We start from the raw sequence: 17,128 nt of genomic DNA, 5'->3' as shown, positions 1-17,128 counted from the left end.
ATAATTTCTTTCGAAAACCATTTTTTTAAACACAGCAAGTCAATTTTCGACTTGTTCAGGGTACAAGAAACGCAAGAGATGCCTTCTTTTGATTTGAATTTGATGAGATATCAAAAACTTGCGTGCACTTACCGCCCCCTCCAAAATTAAATCCTGGCTATATACGCGGTTGTGCTGACCCACACCTCTCTCTGTAATCCATGCATTCGAACAGACTGGTCATTCAATTCATCCGTGTTCTTCCTCATCCCCTCTTACCCTCTATCTTCCCCGTCAACGCTAAAGACCGTCCTCTCTATTAAAGTCATGTCCAACAAAACTCATTTTCCTTATTTTTATATCAATAATGAGCTTTTCTAAATCCTTGGTAAAGGTTAGTAAAGAAATCTTGTATTCAGCGCTGTCTTAATGCTGTATGATTATTAATTCATTTTATCACAACGTTTTATTCTTTGCAGGTCTAATGGGACATATCTACAAAGCTGGCAACTCCCTGTGCACAAGCCAGTGTTAATCCACAAAAGCTGTGGAAAGGAAAGTAATGCACCCATTGCAACAAGCAGAATTCAAAGGGGTTTTCCTACATCATGTTGCGCGGTTCAGAATATCGCTTACATAAAGACATTGAAAACGGGCTCGACGACCATAATGTCAATAATCAATAGATATGGATTCTTTCATAATTTGTCTTTCATTTTGAATCGACAGTCGTCAACAAATGGCCATTTCTACCACCTCCCGTTCACGGAGAAAACGGCGGAAACACATTTCTTGCCTCCTATCCACGTGGCTGAGAATGATTATCCAAACTATAAAAACTACAATATGATGGCGGTCCATGTTCGTTATCAGCGGCCTGTAATGGATAGGTTCTTTGCACAAGGTACAAAATACATGACAATTATTCGTGATCCTGGTGTGCAGTGGGAAAGTGCTTTTAATCATTTCCAATTCCATGATGCAATTCTAGTTAACATAACCGTCAAGTCAAATCCAAGTGCAATGAACAATGAAACGAGTACCTTGGGTAACTCCACGTTTCGTAGCCGAAATCCCAGATTCAAAGGATGTCGAAAAGAGCTCATGAAGACATCGCAAAAAGGCTCATCCATAAACCAGACCAATTGTACGATTTTTGAGCTTATAGAAGAGTTTATGTCGCGACCGAAATTCTACCAGGATCGTTTGCTTTTCTTGCCTTGGGAACATGAAATTGGAAAGAGATGGGCATACTCTAGGAACAACCAGATTTACGATCTTGGTTTGGACCCTCAATACCACGAAAATACGACCGCAGTGAAAGAATGGATACAAAAACTTCAGGACGAGTTAAGCATGGTCCTTATCAATGAATACTTTGACGAATCGCTTTTGATAATGCGCAAGCTCTTCTGTTGGAGCTTCCAAGACATTGCATACATCGCCAAGAATATCCGGATCAAGGATACGCGTCCAAGCATGAAAGATTCTCTAAGAGATAGAATACGCGAGTGGAACGCCGCGGATATGCTCTTGTATCAATCCTTTAACCGCACGCTTTGGTACCGTATTGACAACTACGGACCAGGCTTTGAAACCGATCTTACTTACTTCAGGAATCTTCTGGAATCGTTATTGCAGAACTGCACACAGGAAACAGAATCGACAAAGTGGGACAAGGATCATCTCTTTGGCCACCAGGAGCGCGTGCCGCGCAAGAATGCTTCGTTGTTCTGCCGAACGCTTGCTGAATCTAAACGTGAATTACATATGAGAGTTTATTGTAGGCAAGACGTCAATAGAAGTACGGCAGCATGTAAAGTACGTAAGAAGCGAGTGAAAGTTGGCAAAGCCAAAGCAAATCGCACGAATCTATCAACGAAGAAGAAGAAGGGTAAAAGGAGGATTTCCGTCATTTCCAAGAAAAAAATTCAAGCAAGTCACTGAAAAGAGACAATAAAATCATGTAGTAGGGCCATGATAAAATGAACCATCGTGGTGATACTTTGGAAAATTTGCCACACCTGATCTTTCGGCTTTATACTATCTGCGTTCATATTTTATAAGACAAGGAAGAGCTTTCATCTTGGTGTCCAATGTCTTGTAGTCACCTTGACAGTCTGAGGGCGCTTTTCTCAAGATGGCTTCCGAATTCATCAATGTATAATGATTAATTACAGCATTCCCTCCATGTAATCACATTAAAAGATCGGGGTCATTAGTATGCTTCAAATGAAATATAAATCAACAAAACAGGAATATCAACGATTTGATCAAAACTGCAATTTGTCGAGATGGCGTCAGCATAATTGCCAGCTCTACCACTCTTAAAGATAAATTCCAGTTTTGGTAACGATCTCAAAATGACTTTTTACAGAATCCAATATAATGACCACCCAAGTATATGAATAAAAAATATGTGCCAAAGGATTCTGGAAGAAATTGTGTAATTGCTGAGAAATAAGCAAAAAAAGCGCGGATTCGGTCACTTCCGTCGGGTCTTTATTCCAGCAATAATAATACACTGTCCCACGCGTGCCTATCTGTATTGGTGATCTTCAGTGTGAACGTTTTTCAGCGTAAATTTCAAGATTTCACAAAGTTTAGTATATGTGATTGTACCAGATCTAGATCCTCGATGATATTCTGACAATTAAGCCTGGTTTTACAGACTTTCTCATGAAATCAGTGTTTACTGCAACTACTGCTTGTATCTTTAATTGGCGGTAGTCTAACGCTTTTCAAGCATTTTCACCACCTACCGTTATATTCACTCTCCTTACAATACAATCTGCTTTTTCAGATAATGATGTATTTTCACATTTTTTTTGTCAGAATGCATGATTTATTGACCAAAGGTTTTCCAAACTCCGCAATGGGGTGTGGTGAGAGGTGCTCGGCAGCTAATTATAGTCTATAGAGTGTTAGTATATACAATAATATAGAAAGTTCAGAGCAAGCTACAACTTTTCACTTGTACAGTTTTGTAAGGTTCATTGATTCGTGAACAACTTACGAATATTTTTTTAATGCATATAGCATTTCCATTTATTTGAAGGCAGGATAAAAGAGCATTGTACTTTAAATACTTTGCTCACGGCATAGGTGCTGCGGCCGGGGATCGAACCCCTGATTTTCTATGTATAGCCAGGCGCCTTAGACCACTCGGCCACGGCACCTCCACTTACGAATGATGGTGGTATATCGATATCTAAAACAAAACGATCTTGCTATGATAAATCGTATTGTTTCCCACTGCTCATTAATTTGGGTGAAGAGTTTAAAAGGACTTCGCCATGAAAAACTCATGTAGAAGGTTCTTTTGCATTTTGCAGGACACATTCTTCTGAATTCAAAGTAAGTCATGGTGGAATAAAATAAATGATGTCAGAAAGCACCTTACACCGGACAAACGTGGAGAGTTAAGCCAGAGTCCTAACTTACCCCAAAATCGCGCGGGCATGGCGGGGGGGGGGAATTCTTGCCATGCACAAAAATAATAAATAGAGAGGCTCTAGCTCGGGCGGGGGCAGTCAAATGTATTGCTGTACACATGCGTGACCAAATTAATTCTTAATATCCCCTAAACGAGTTCATTCTCTGTGTGCAAAATAACCCCCTAAACAAGTTTTTCGCGGGATTTATTTGCACATTTTGGCCTAAACATGTTGTCGCCAGAATATGAGCCCGGGGAAAAACCTTGTGGGAAAAAACACACCCTAAACACGTTTGGCTAGTCTTGAAAAAAGCTTTTAAAAATACATACCCTATACGTTTGACCGTTCGATTAACCATTGACCAGTCTTTCAAAACTACCCTCTTTTTTTGAAAATCGGTGTTTTTGATACCCGTTTTGATACTCGTTTTTGATAACGAGTGCACGCGCGGCCCGCGTCCATAACTAAAAAAAAAAAACCCTTTATACGCGGTGTTTTGTATTTTGGTCACGCTTGTGTACAGCAATATATTTGACTGCCCCCCCCCCCCCGACACGAGACAAACGTTAAGTTAAGCCAGAGTCCTAAGCGACACAAAAATCTGTATTTTTCCAAAATCGGGGAAAATATTTTGCTATGCACAAGAAATGATAAATAGAGAGGGTTCTAGGATGGTGCAGGGATTCGTAATTATTAGAGCACAGTCTCCTTATCGTCGGCCGAAGTACAAATTCATGTTACAGATTATTATAGTCAAAGAATTACACCATAGATTACTTTAAAGGAGAATGAAACCTTTGGAACAAGATAGGTTGTGTGAAAATAAAAAAAATCAAAGAAACAGATCAACGAAAGATTTAGAAAAATCTGACAATGAGAAGGTTATGAGCATTTGAATATTGCGATCACTAATGCTATCAAGATCCTCACATTTCAATGCGACAACGATGTGTATGATGTCACTTGTGAACAACTCTCCCCATTACTAACATGACTAAAGTATATATTTCACTTAAACTGACTCTTTTATCACACCTATCAGTAGATCATGTGTTCTTTCAATAGGAGGGCATGTAATACAGATTTTTAAAGAATACATCATGGATAAAGAGTTTGCATGACCATAACAAAAAGCAAATAGTGACATTTTGGGGGTATTTTATAGTCCATCAAAGGGAAAGTTGTTCACATGTGACATCACACATCCTTGTCCCATTGCAAATGGGAGGATCTCCAAAGCATTAGTGATTGCAATATTCAAATGCTCGTAACTTTCTCGTTATTTGTCAGATTTTTCTCAAATTTTCTTTGTTCCAATTCTTTTATTTTTCTGTTTCGACACAAGACTATACTTGTTCCAAAGGTTTCATTCCCCTTTAACCTCGATCTAACCATGAACCCTGTCAGTCTAGAGTCTAGTGGTTAGAGCATGAATCCCCGCTCTGACATTGTCTCCACTTTGATAAAAAGACCCGAGAGTAATATCTGTCGTCAGCCACCATCCAATTAACTTAAACCAGGCCCTGGACTGATCAGTCCCTGCTTAAAGGGAAGGTCCGGGCTGAAAATATTTAAATAGAGTAAAATCCACAGAGCGAAATGCTAAAAATTTCATCAAAATCGAATACCAAATAACAAAGTTATTGAATTTGAAAGTTTAGCAACATTTTGTGAAACTAGTTATATGCACGTCATCATGAATATTCATTGGGTGGGCTGATGATGTCACGTACATCCCCACTTTCCTTTTTATGCTCTTACAAAAAAAATCATAATTGTTTCATTTTTTTCATACATGTGTGAATGGTGTCTCCTTTGCAGTGGCGTACCTAGGATTTTCCACAGGGGGGGGGGGCAAAAACATCAGCCCAAAACTTTGCGAAGCAAGAAAAAAGGTCTTCAAGCACGTGAAAAAGGGCCGCAATAATGGTCTTCAAGCTCGTCAGGGGGGCAAAAAATGTCTTTCAAGCTCGTCAGGGGGGGGCAGGGATACGTCCTTTGCATGGGTTGTGGCTCGTCGGGGGGGGGGCAGACTCCCCCCCCCCCCCGGTAGGTACGCTAGTGCTCCTTCATAATGAAATAAGTTGCAGCAATGAATGCATTAAATCAGTTGTCAATTCAGTTCTTGTCGTGGAACAAATTTGAATAAACCTTATTTCATATAATACAGAACAAGTGAGGATATGAATTCATTTACTCATTGAATATTCATGAAGACATGTCTAGAACCGTTTCACCAATCTTAAAAATGCCATAACTTTGTTATTCCTTGTCCGAATTTGATCAAGTTTTCAGGGTTTTGATTGTCTGATTTTTCTTCATCTGTGCCAATCCCCGGGGGGCCACTTACATTGACGAGTGGATACCATGCGCGACCAAAAAAACACGTAAAAAGGATGTCCTTTTCACGATAGGGCACGTTACGTACGTAACGTGAAAAGGGTGTCAAAAACACAAAATTAATGGGAAAAGGGTATCTATTTCGCTAGTAAAATTACGTGTTTAGGGTCGAATTTGCGGGGATGATAAAACAAAATTAAAATGTTTTATAAAGGATGTCATTTTTGCCCCAACACTACGTGTTTAGAGTCCTATTTGCGCGAGGTGTAGAAGGTGGGGTCGTACTAAATTAAATAAGTTAAAGCCGACAACCAAAGGACCCGTAACAATGAAACATTGCTGTACTTGTTTAGGGGTTCATTTCAGGGAATATTTGCCAAGAGTATCGTTTTGTTTCCAGTACTTGTTAAGGGTAGGGTTTCACACGCCAATACTTGTTAAGGGGTGCATTTTCAGAATATGGAAATTACGTGTTTAGGGTGCTTTTCGAGACCCCATGGTCGCGCATGGTATCCACTCGTGAATGGAAGTGGCATATTATTTTCAGCCCGGACCATGTTCTTTCCTACGTAATATTGGCTAGATATCAGCTAGGGGTTAACCGGAGGTTTACCAGCAAAACACTGTCCTGCTGAGTTCCTATGAGAGTTACCATAAACAGAAATTGATATGATTTTTGGGATGAGGTCGCTGAACTGTTTATGGGTGGGAGGGGGGAGTCGGGGGTGGGCAGTGGCGTAACTACGGGGGGCATGGGGCACGTGCCCCCCCCCCCCCAATCGGCTGGCCAAAAAAAAAAACGGGAAAAAGAGAAAAAGAGAAAGTGAAAGAAACATAGTGGGAAGGAAGAAATTATTGTTAATTATGTTATATTATATTATAATTATGTTATGTTATATTACATAAAAATAAAAAATATATATAACTTTATGAAACATAATTCGCTCAGGGCCTATGTCTTCATTGTTCCTGATACTCGCATTGTCTGTTTAACGAGATATATAATCTTGTACTAAAACTTTCCGTTTTCAAGTCAATATACACCAAATATATCTCCTCGCATTTCGAATTATTATTGTTTTATGTAGTGACATATTTTAAGGTCTTAACATTTCCTGTCCGTGCTTACGTTCGCATTAGTGGATTAGTGAGATAATATGTCTGCTCTTCATGATTTCTTAAAATCAATCCTTGAAATGTCAATTTTTTAAATCTGTGAGAACGGCATATTTAAATTAAACATTTAGACCCCCCCCCCTAGATCCGCCACTGCGGAGATTGGGCATTTTAAATGTTCACGTCGTAAATTACAGAAAGGAAGATTCATAAAAATCGATGCATTTGCGTGAAGCCCACTGCCCGGTCCTGAATAGGTAACTTTGTAAGCACGGATAATTAAATCTTGTTATGGTTGTTTTGAATATTTGTTATTGTCTAATGTTGCTTATTAGAATCAGCTTAGTGGTATTTAGCACAAATTATGAGAAATCTGTATATAAGAGAATCATTAGTACAGGCCTATTGAAAAATGTGGTTTGTTTTTATTTTTCATGTGCGGCTGTATTTGGCCGGGCATTTGATTGATGTAATTCTTTTGTTTTTGTACAAAATAACTATTTTACGTTAATGGTTCTCATTCGCTATCAATGACAGAAATAATATACCGGCAAGTGAAGTCAAATCCATTCTACTGGAGTTACAACTTTTTAAAGTTTTGATTTGGCAATTTCACATGCACGCAGCTCCACAATATGCCATGTGAAATACATTCTAATAAGTGACATTTTCTCAGAAAATTGAACAGTTTCTAACTGTGCATTCAACATATCAGAAACATGTTCTTTCATGCCCACCTCTATAAGAGGAATATTTTTAGTAATCTTAAACCTTAAAAGTGATATGTACGGAATAAAAACATGTCATATGGGGGCAGCTGCTTGCAAAATTAATGAATAGTGTGTCTCAAGTATATTGACCATTATTAATGATATCTAATAATTTCAATTTAATTCAATTCAATCTCAAAGATCAAAACTTTAAAAAATTCATGACTTTCTAATTCTTTGATAGATTTTCATTACGCCTTAACAAAAAGTATTTCTTTTGCTGACTTTATGAAATCCTGGGACCCATCTTACAAAGAGTTGCGATTGATCCGATCAATCGCACCTATGGAAAGCCAGCAATATCAACATCTTACATGCATGTTTGTCAAAAATATTTTCTACAAATGACGTATATTCATAATTTCACAGCTTTCTTGAGCATTCAATTTGCTTCTCTGTTTTCAAAGGAGATAAGCAAATTTCTTAAAGAAAAAATTATGACATTGATGGATTTCCATATACTTGAGATTGATCGGATCGATCGTAGCTCTTTGTAAGAATGGGCCCAGATTACCATCAGGGTGAACATCCCCTAACACTTGCATTAAGGGAATATTTGTTTTCTGGAGAGCATTTCATGAAAGGACTTGTGGGGGCATTGTGATCTTGTGGTTAAGACTCTTGTCTTTCAATCTGAGAGAAGTGGGTTTGATTTCCATCCCATGGCATGTTTTCCTTCAGCAAGAAATTTACCCACATTGTGCTGCACTCAACCCAGGTGAGGTACATTGGTACCAGCAGGAAGCAATTCCTCAAAAAGCTAAGAGCAACAGAATCGGTCAAGCTCAGCCGATGTACTACAGGAGTGCCTTGAGCACTTAACAAGATGGATAAGTGCGCTATACAAATCCTATATTATAATTATTGATTGTCGGACATTTAATCTGACAAAGTCCTCTTTTATCCGACGTTACCATAGCTACAGTACTTTCTCAGTCAATAAAAATCACAGAAATTTGTCAGAACAAACCACTTTTCGCACAAAAATGTTGATGTAATGCTCCCCAGGAATGTCAACTTATGCTTGTTTACCTGGTTGGTACACAAAATACAATTTTGAAAAAAAGTATAAAAAATGATATTCAGAATCTCCTACATTACACTTTTTTTTATAATGGTCCCTCTATGTACATAAATCACAGAAATTTGACCAAATCAAACGGAAAATGAGAATTAGTGGTTTTATGCTCCACTTGATATGACTTTCTTATTAATTTGTTATTTCTTTACACTAACATCCTGCAACTATGATGACGGTATTCATCTGCTTGCATGAAAAGGTCAATTCTTCGGTGATGCTATAGGAGGCAAACGGTGTCAGTCGAGATTTTCAAAATCATAAATGGAAGAGGGGAAAAATGAGTAGGAATTACAAGAACGGGATACATGTAACGGATAAAGCTTGTTTTTGCCGGACATACAGAATTAAACGTCATGATAAGCCATATCGATGCATTAAAAGCTTGTTTATTTTCCAGGCTTTAAAAGGGCTTTCAGTCTGGATCTGGATGCGTGTTATTGCTTTAAATGCGCACCCATGTATTGGAAGCCGGATGCGGTTTGAAAAAATCCATGTATCTGGCACTATAGACTTGGTTTACGTTCATACACACATGTTGCGCATTTTCTTTGAATTTTTTTTGGGGGGTTTTAATTTTGTTTTAATTGATGAGCCATTTTAACTGTACTTTTCTATATTTATATGTTGAATATTCTTATTTGTAAATAGCTATAGTATTATGCACTGTATATATTCCTATCATTTTCAATTCTGGACACGGATACGAACGTACTATTATGTCTTATGAAAAAGAACATCTTCTCAGAACCAATTTCATAACATTCTTATGTGGTTAATTTACATTTACTTTTTTGGATAATCAAGAAGTATCATTTGCCCGGATTTAAATGTTCATGTAAGAAAGACAAGCAGGGCACATTATTACCGGAAAGTTTTCTTGAACGGCAAGGTGACATTATCCGACGTCTTTGACGCATATTTTTTTTTTGGGGGGGGGGGAATCGTGGGCAGTTTCCCCCTCCCCACTCTCACTAAAAATAAATAATGAATAAAAATATGAAATGATATAAATGAAAGTGAAAAAAAAATATGCAAAGAAGACACAAAGTTTTTTTGGATATATGTATTATAATATTTTTTGGGGAAAAGGTTCTTATAACTTTACACTTTATTAAATGGTCTGCCCCCTCAAAACTGTTAATTATGACATCATCCGCGGCATATCTGCTCATTCAGCCAATCATAGCGTGTGAATCAATCAACTATATTCTGTGACGAGTATATGAGTTAGTATAGGAGAAATCATGATTGAATGTCCAATGCTAGTTAGTTCAATAAGGCTTTTTGATTTTTAATCATATCAACAATTATTTTAAGAACGCTGTAAATATCACTGTATCGAAGTTCATGTATTTGGTCTTTCCCTTTCATTGCACGTATTTTGGATCATTTTTAACTTTTGCCGGAAGTAGTGTAAGACATTTCTTCATTCCACTTATTGATTTGTCTGAAAGCACAGACTAAAATTTGACACTTTAACAAAAAGAAGGCTAGATTACTCCCAACTTCTTCCTACATTATATCTGTAGTCGTTTAATTTGTTTCGTTTATCTTTTATAGAAGCTAGAAAATGTCAATCGTTATGTTTATGTACATTTTTTCACTGTTTTGACGTTGTAATATGTCTCCCCATAGCGGCTACCATACATTAGTTAGGTCTGTTGTATCCATTCCCCCCCCCCCCCATATCTCTTAATTTTATTGTCGGATGTCTCTTATGTAGTTTAGACAGTTTTATGTCTTGGTGTGACATTAATAATAATAATAATAATAATAACGTTTTATTTACCCAGGGTAGCCACTTCAGTTAGGAAACTGCTCTACCAGCGGGCCCTGCATAACATAACATGTTATCATTACCCTTCTCCAATCTAAATGCTGAGCGCCTAGCAAGAAGGCAGAAGGTCCCATTTTTATAAGTCTTTGGTATGACTCGCCGAGGATCGAACCTACGACCTCCCGTTCATGAGGCGGACGCTCTACCGCTGAGCCACCATGCCCGGTTAAATTATGTATATGGGGGTTTCCAAGCAAAAGCAGACATCTTCCTAAAAAAATTATATCGGCTCTATTTCAAATCTTTATCAAAATTTTCAAATAAAATTCATATGGAAGTTCTAAATACAAAGGAGATCAAAATAAGCCTCAATTTTTTCGTACCCATCTCCTTATAGAAGAATCCGAACCACACACACAAAATAGGCATGACACTACATATATTTTTGCTTACTTCATTTCAATTTAACAGAAAACTATTGTTTGTTTTGTAAAAATTTCAGTTGGATAACCTGATGGTTATCATTTTACATCATGTTAAAAGAAAATTTTCAAACATAAGTTGCCGCAAATGTTAAAAATGTCAGACTTGTGGTGCCGGACAAAACGTAACGCGACACACTGTAATGCGACTGACCGGAGCTTTGTATCTACAAAAGAAACTCGAAGCTGCTTCCCAAATTCAAAATGTCTTATTTGAGACTGCAAGTAATGTTTTGTAGGTAGACCTATTTGAATTGGTTAAAGCGTTTTGATTTGAAAGATTTATCAAAAAGCAATCAGTCACTTTTTTCATATCCTATTTGTGTAATGCGACAGACCTATTTTCAGAAAGTCATGGCGTCCATAATATACATCATAATATACCGTTCTGTATGTGTTGTCGGATGTCAAAATAAATTGACAGCTGAGTAAAAACTTGAAAGAAACACTCATCCCTGTAAAACTGAGAGCACCAAGTCGTAGAAAAGACACGTGTTGAAGTGTAATGCGAGTGACTGTAAACGTCGTCCATATATATATATATATATATATATATACAACAAAAAAAAGTAAGTCCCCCCTAAACAAACATCAATAATTTCCGAACCAATGCAAGTTCTTGATATATTTTTACATGAGCGTGTAGGTAATTTTATAAGCTACCCTCTGAGTAAATTTTGTGGACGTATCTTACGTCATGCTTCAGTGAGCACCATCAGAAGGCAAAAATGTCACTTTTCAAAAGTCACATGCAAAATATCATGACTTTGATTCCATTTTATTGGAACTAATTCCACATTCTCATCATGAAAAATACTCAGAAGGCTTGTAAAAGGTACTTTCTAAAAGACGATACAACTTTTTTAGCGAAATTTCACGGTTGAATAAACTCAAGTCCAAATTTGCTATAAATGGATTTTTACACATTTCTATCAATAAAAATGCAAGAATATGATGACAGTTATTTTTGGGAAGACTTTATTCAACAATATTCATCGTTTCACGGTTCAATGAACATTTATTGGAAACAAAAAATGCGATTTTCAAATATCGTAGGCAAGTATTGCTTTATTTTGGTTACTGAAAATGATCTTTTCTCAACTTTTTCGTTATGTTCATGACCAATTAACATGCTTCAATGATTTAAAGGTGTCAAATTAAACATTTACGCTTGAATGAACATGTGGAATGTGATTAGCTAGTTTTTACGTTATTGGAAAAAATGCAATTTGTAACTATGGATATCTGCCACAAAACTCCTTGCACAGTTCATTTGATTTGATTTTCATGAAAATCCCGATGTTTAATGCATCAGTGAGCACACAATATTCGAAAATTATGCAAATGAGAAGAAAGTTCAAGGCCTTGGCCCCACTCTGTACCGTATCGAATGGTTATTTTGGTGTGCGCACCTTTTGGATAGTGTGACTCTGAAGCCATGTGCGAAGTTTCATGAAATAACTGTTGGCAGAAGTAACAAAAACCTTCCATGAAACAAACCCTCATTTCATATTTGTTAAAATTTTGACTTCCTCTCTCATAGACTTGTGTACATTATGGGTGCATATGTTTAAGCATACGTAATCCCTTATTCAATATGGTGGAACTTTTTTTCAAGGCTGTCTTTAGCAATGTCGTTTGGCAGTAATGTTTATCAACCTATGGGCATAATTCTGTGCAAAAATGAAATCGATTTGTTTATTCATGGATGAGTGAGCACGCATCAAAGCGGGAAAATTGGTATTTTCAATGTCACAGACTCATTTCAAAGGGTAATAAAGTGAATATTGGGGGCAAATTTGGTTTCAAATGTGTCTTTAATTGCTGTTGTTTTATCATTCATCATTTCTATCACCAAACACTTTCCGAACTTTAACAATTTTCATGGTTGAGCGAGCACAATCGAAAACTTAGGAATGAATACTCTTTATACTGCATAAATGTATTCTTTTCCTAACAATTTCTCAGGATCAGTTGAATGTATGGACAGATCAGTGGTGGATCCAGAATGTTTAAATGGGGGAGGGGCCTATAATCGGGGGAGCCATCAACTTTTTCAAATTTTAACATGATCTAACAAGTTGTAGAAGATACTACCAAAACCCCTTTGATGATAAGTCACAATACAGGGGCCGCAGAGCAGTTTTCAAAGTGGGAAGGGGGGGGGCTAGCCATGCCAAAAATCACAATTGTATTACATTTGTGTACTTGCTTATGGAAAAAAGTGGGGGGCCCAGCCCCCTCCCCCCCCCCCCCCCCCCGCTTCCGCGGCCCCTGCAATACATTGTGCTCACTCAACCATGAACATACGATATCAAAATTTGGTCTGAAGTGGTTAAATGATGGATAGTAAAACAGCATAACACCATAAAATTCACCTAAAGAACAATTTTTGCCCAACTTTGTATTTGCACAATTTGAAAAACGACTCTTGTGACTTTCACAAATGGTCATTTTTAATTCAATCTTTAATTACTCATGTATGGCTCAGCCGAACAATCTCATTTTTCCCCAGGAGTTGCTTAATGAGTGTAGAAAACCACCCATGAAATATCATATCTCAAAATAATTCGGTTCAAAAGTTACAGCAATTTGATTTAGGGGGGACTTACTTTTTTGTTGTGTATATATATATATATATATATATATATATATATATATATATATATATATATATGTATATATATATGTGTGTGTGTGTGTGTGTGTGTGTGTGTATGTATCATTATTTTTATTATCATTATTACTGGAAGCAGATGCGTATGTATTTAATAATGGGTCTCCCAGATCCGGATAGATCTCTTTATCCGGATTGGTACTGGTCCCAACGTGTCCGGATAAGAGACGTCGGACTGTACTTTGGCATTTGAGTGTGTAAGTTCTTCAATGAATGGGTGTGTGTGATGTGTTTGGGATTGTGTTTTGATGCAGATGTAGTTAAAGGCTCTTGTGACTATAAACCGTGTCAATCTTAATCTATTATTCGTATCAATTACCTTAATTCCGACCACCAGCAAATTGATGAACTAGAACTTTCCACAGCGCTGATATGAAATTGATAAAAGAGACCAGTACAACATTTTTTTTACCCATCACTTATTCTGAACGGCTTCAATAGTTTGCACAGATTTTGCAAACATTGGTATTGGAATATGTAGTTTAAAGAGATCATTGGTTTATTTACCAAAGTGATAAGTAGGGCTTTATTACGGGATCTCCGGAATTTCGTGGTAGATAAAGGTTCTAAATAGGCCAAAAGACAAAAGTTTGCCATAAACTGCACGATGTATAATCATATAATGACTGCCTTGTTCAAATCGAGAAAAGAATATTAGGATAAGCATAAATCTTGGCACTTACATTTTGATGTATGTATAATTCATATATCATAGCGTCTATAGAGATCACGGGAAACTTGAAATTTATCTGAAGAAATGTACTATACACTGCAAAAACTCCGGTGTTGATTTAACACCAGCCCAGAATCTATATATGTCCACACCAGAAAAATGTTAAACAACACTAGTTTGGTTTTGGTCTAACACCAGATATGTCTTTATACAACACCAATTACTATTAAAACAGCATCGGTTTGATTCCAAACTGGTGTTGTTTCAATACTCTGGTGTGGACAGAAATCAACACCGGAGTTTTCGACGTGTACTTTTACAAGAGAAGGTGTGTGAATCATCCAGGAATGCAAAGTACAAAACCAACTATCGAAAGGATCAAACCACTCGATAGCAGACAACATCAATTATATTTAAACTTGACTACTTGAAATAGGATGTAAGAACAAATAAATGGATCGAATTAATGAAAAGGAAAAGTAGACTAGAGCATAGAACAGAAATTGAAGTAGAGGTCTCATGCAGATAGGAAGCGATAGAGGAACTATACACATGCAATACCAATATTCATGTTGTAATAGACTTCTACTACCGATGTTCAAACTGTAGTCCATGCATGCGCTTCAAGGAAGTCAAAGTGTATAAATAATATCGCTTCACCCCCCCCCCCTCCCTCAGTTTCGAAAACCTGAAGGGCAGACGCATGCTGTCCAGTTGGATTTCATTAATTTAAAAAATAATTGTAACAAAAACGATAATGGTTATTACGAGTTACGGCGAAATGAAGCACACAATTTGGTTTATATTCTCTTTGTCAAAAGGCAATAGGTCTTTTTCTCAGATAGTCTAATACCACATGGGCTGAAACCCATTTGGTCTACACTACACTCTAAAAAATGAAGTGCTAATTTAGCTCTTAAAGAGCGTGTATAGTGACTGCACTTCGGAGTGCTGATTTGTCTAGTTCAAATTTGAACGAGAAAAATCAGCACTGCGAAGTGCAGTCACTATACACGCTCTTTAAGAGCTAAATTAGCACTTCATTTTTTAGAGTGTACACCTTGTCCAGATTGTCCATAAGTGTATCGTCCAGTTTGGTCTTATTTCCAATTCGGCCTCTTATCATTTTGTACTTTGTCTAGCTATACAAAATTTGATTCATGATTATTGTCCCCAACGTAATTGGACGAAGTGGAAATTAAACGAAATCGATTAAGTCTAACTGGGCAAAATAAAAATGCGCCGAATGGCAATTAGATCAAATTAAAGATAAACAAGGGAGCAATTCATCAACACTTTTGTCCGACAAGTTGTCAGATCTGACAAGTCCTTGGATCATGGTTGACTGAGAAGCAACGATCCTATGGTAGGTGTCGAATAAGATGGGACGTGTCAGATAAAACCTCCGACAAGTTTATTAATGAAACGTTCTCCCGGTGGAAACGCGAGCAAAGTGATCATCCACTCTGGTTTCCAGTATAATGTAATGAGAACAATGAAGCTGTAACCAAATTGACAAATGACCGCTATTTCTGAATTATGAAATCAGACGATGCGAGAAGGCGATTTCACACTCTTGACACAAAGTCATCTATACTTTATGAGTTTTCTCGGTGAATCCATATAGTGGACGATTGAATATGTGATCCACACTGATGAGAATACTCAACATGTTCAAAGTCACAAAGTGTGAAGATGATTTTACATTGCATTCCACACTGTGGCTTGCACTGTGATACACCATGTACACTGTGTTCCTACCGACGGGGAAATAAGTAACCGACTAAAAAGAACTATTGGAACACGTTTAAAGGCCTAGACATGTTAAGTGTTCTGCTTAGTTGACATTGGTTTCATAATCCAACATTATCTCCCACCCTCACCCCCCCCCCCCCCCATAAAGAGGACTTGAATGAAACGAGCAACAAATACCCACAAATCTGAAAATTCCATCAAAGTCGATTTTCAAAATATTTTAATAATAATAATAATAATAATACATGTGTATTTACCCAGGGAAGCCACTTCGGATCTGAAAAATGTTCTCCCAGCGAGCCCTGCTATTATTGTGTACCCGGCTGAAGCTGGGCTACCAAGGTCCAGGTTTGTGTTTATTTATATCATTACTTTTGTTGTTATTATTTTTATTATCATCATTATCATCATTGGGTAAGGAATTAAAAGTTTCAAAATATACCGCGCATACTTTAAAATAATAATTTGTACTTTAAAATTGATGAAACGAACATATATAGAACTTTTTTTTGTCCGCTTCTCAGTAGCATCCTTTTCCCTCTGATTTCACATTGAAAATTGGCTGCCACAAAAGACGATATTTACAAGGAGGCACACCAATACATCTGAAAAAATATGATAAACTGTAGATTAATTCCCTTGAATTCCTTTCATTCAAGCAGCTGATATTTTCAAAGGTGTTTATTGTGGATTTTCCCTTTTTACCATTAAAAAGAACTTTTTATTACTTACTTCTTTATTTATCATTGTTTTCAATCTAACAAGTTGGATGGAAGATATTGTTTTGTATTATTATCAGTAATGAATGTAAAAAGGGAGAAGCCTAGATAGGCCATGGCTTTTTGTTACTCCCTCACATCCCTTTCATTACTCTATGTTTTTTTCTTGTTGTGTTGTTGTTGGGGTTTTTTTTGGGGGGGTCTAAATTGTACAACTGTCATTGTTGTTTTTACGCTATTAGATTAACTCACTATATTGTACCTTTTTCGAAAGGTATGTGAAATAAATGAATTTGATTTCCGGCAAACAAGAAAATGATTT

At 37.0% G+C, this 17,128-nt stretch overlaps 1 protein-coding gene across 1 annotated transcript in view; it reads left to right on the top strand.

The window, feature by feature from the left end:
• LOC121431410 (galactose-3-O-sulfotransferase 3-like) overlaps window positions 1-2,370 on the top strand; it is a 32,426-nt gene extending 30,056 nt beyond the window's left edge. The window contains exon 4 of the mRNA XM_041628974.1: window positions 459-2,370. Within this exon, the coding sequence (XP_041484908.1) occupies window positions 459-1,926 (1,468 nt within the window). The 3' untranslated portion in view covers window positions 1,927-2,370. The remainder of the gene's footprint in view (window positions 1-458) is intronic.
• The last annotated feature ends 14,758 nt before the right edge of the window (window positions 2,371-17,128 follow it).

The sequence above is a fragment of the Lytechinus variegatus genome, chromosome 17, assembly GCF_018143015.1.
Source record: "Lytechinus variegatus isolate NC3 chromosome 17, Lvar_3.0, whole genome shotgun sequence".
Lineage (NCBI taxonomy): Eukaryota > Metazoa > Echinodermata > Echinoidea > Temnopleuroida > Toxopneustidae > Lytechinus > Lytechinus variegatus.
The sequence above is the reverse complement of the archived record's forward strand: the minus strand, read 5'-3'. Positions and strand labels throughout refer to the sequence as shown.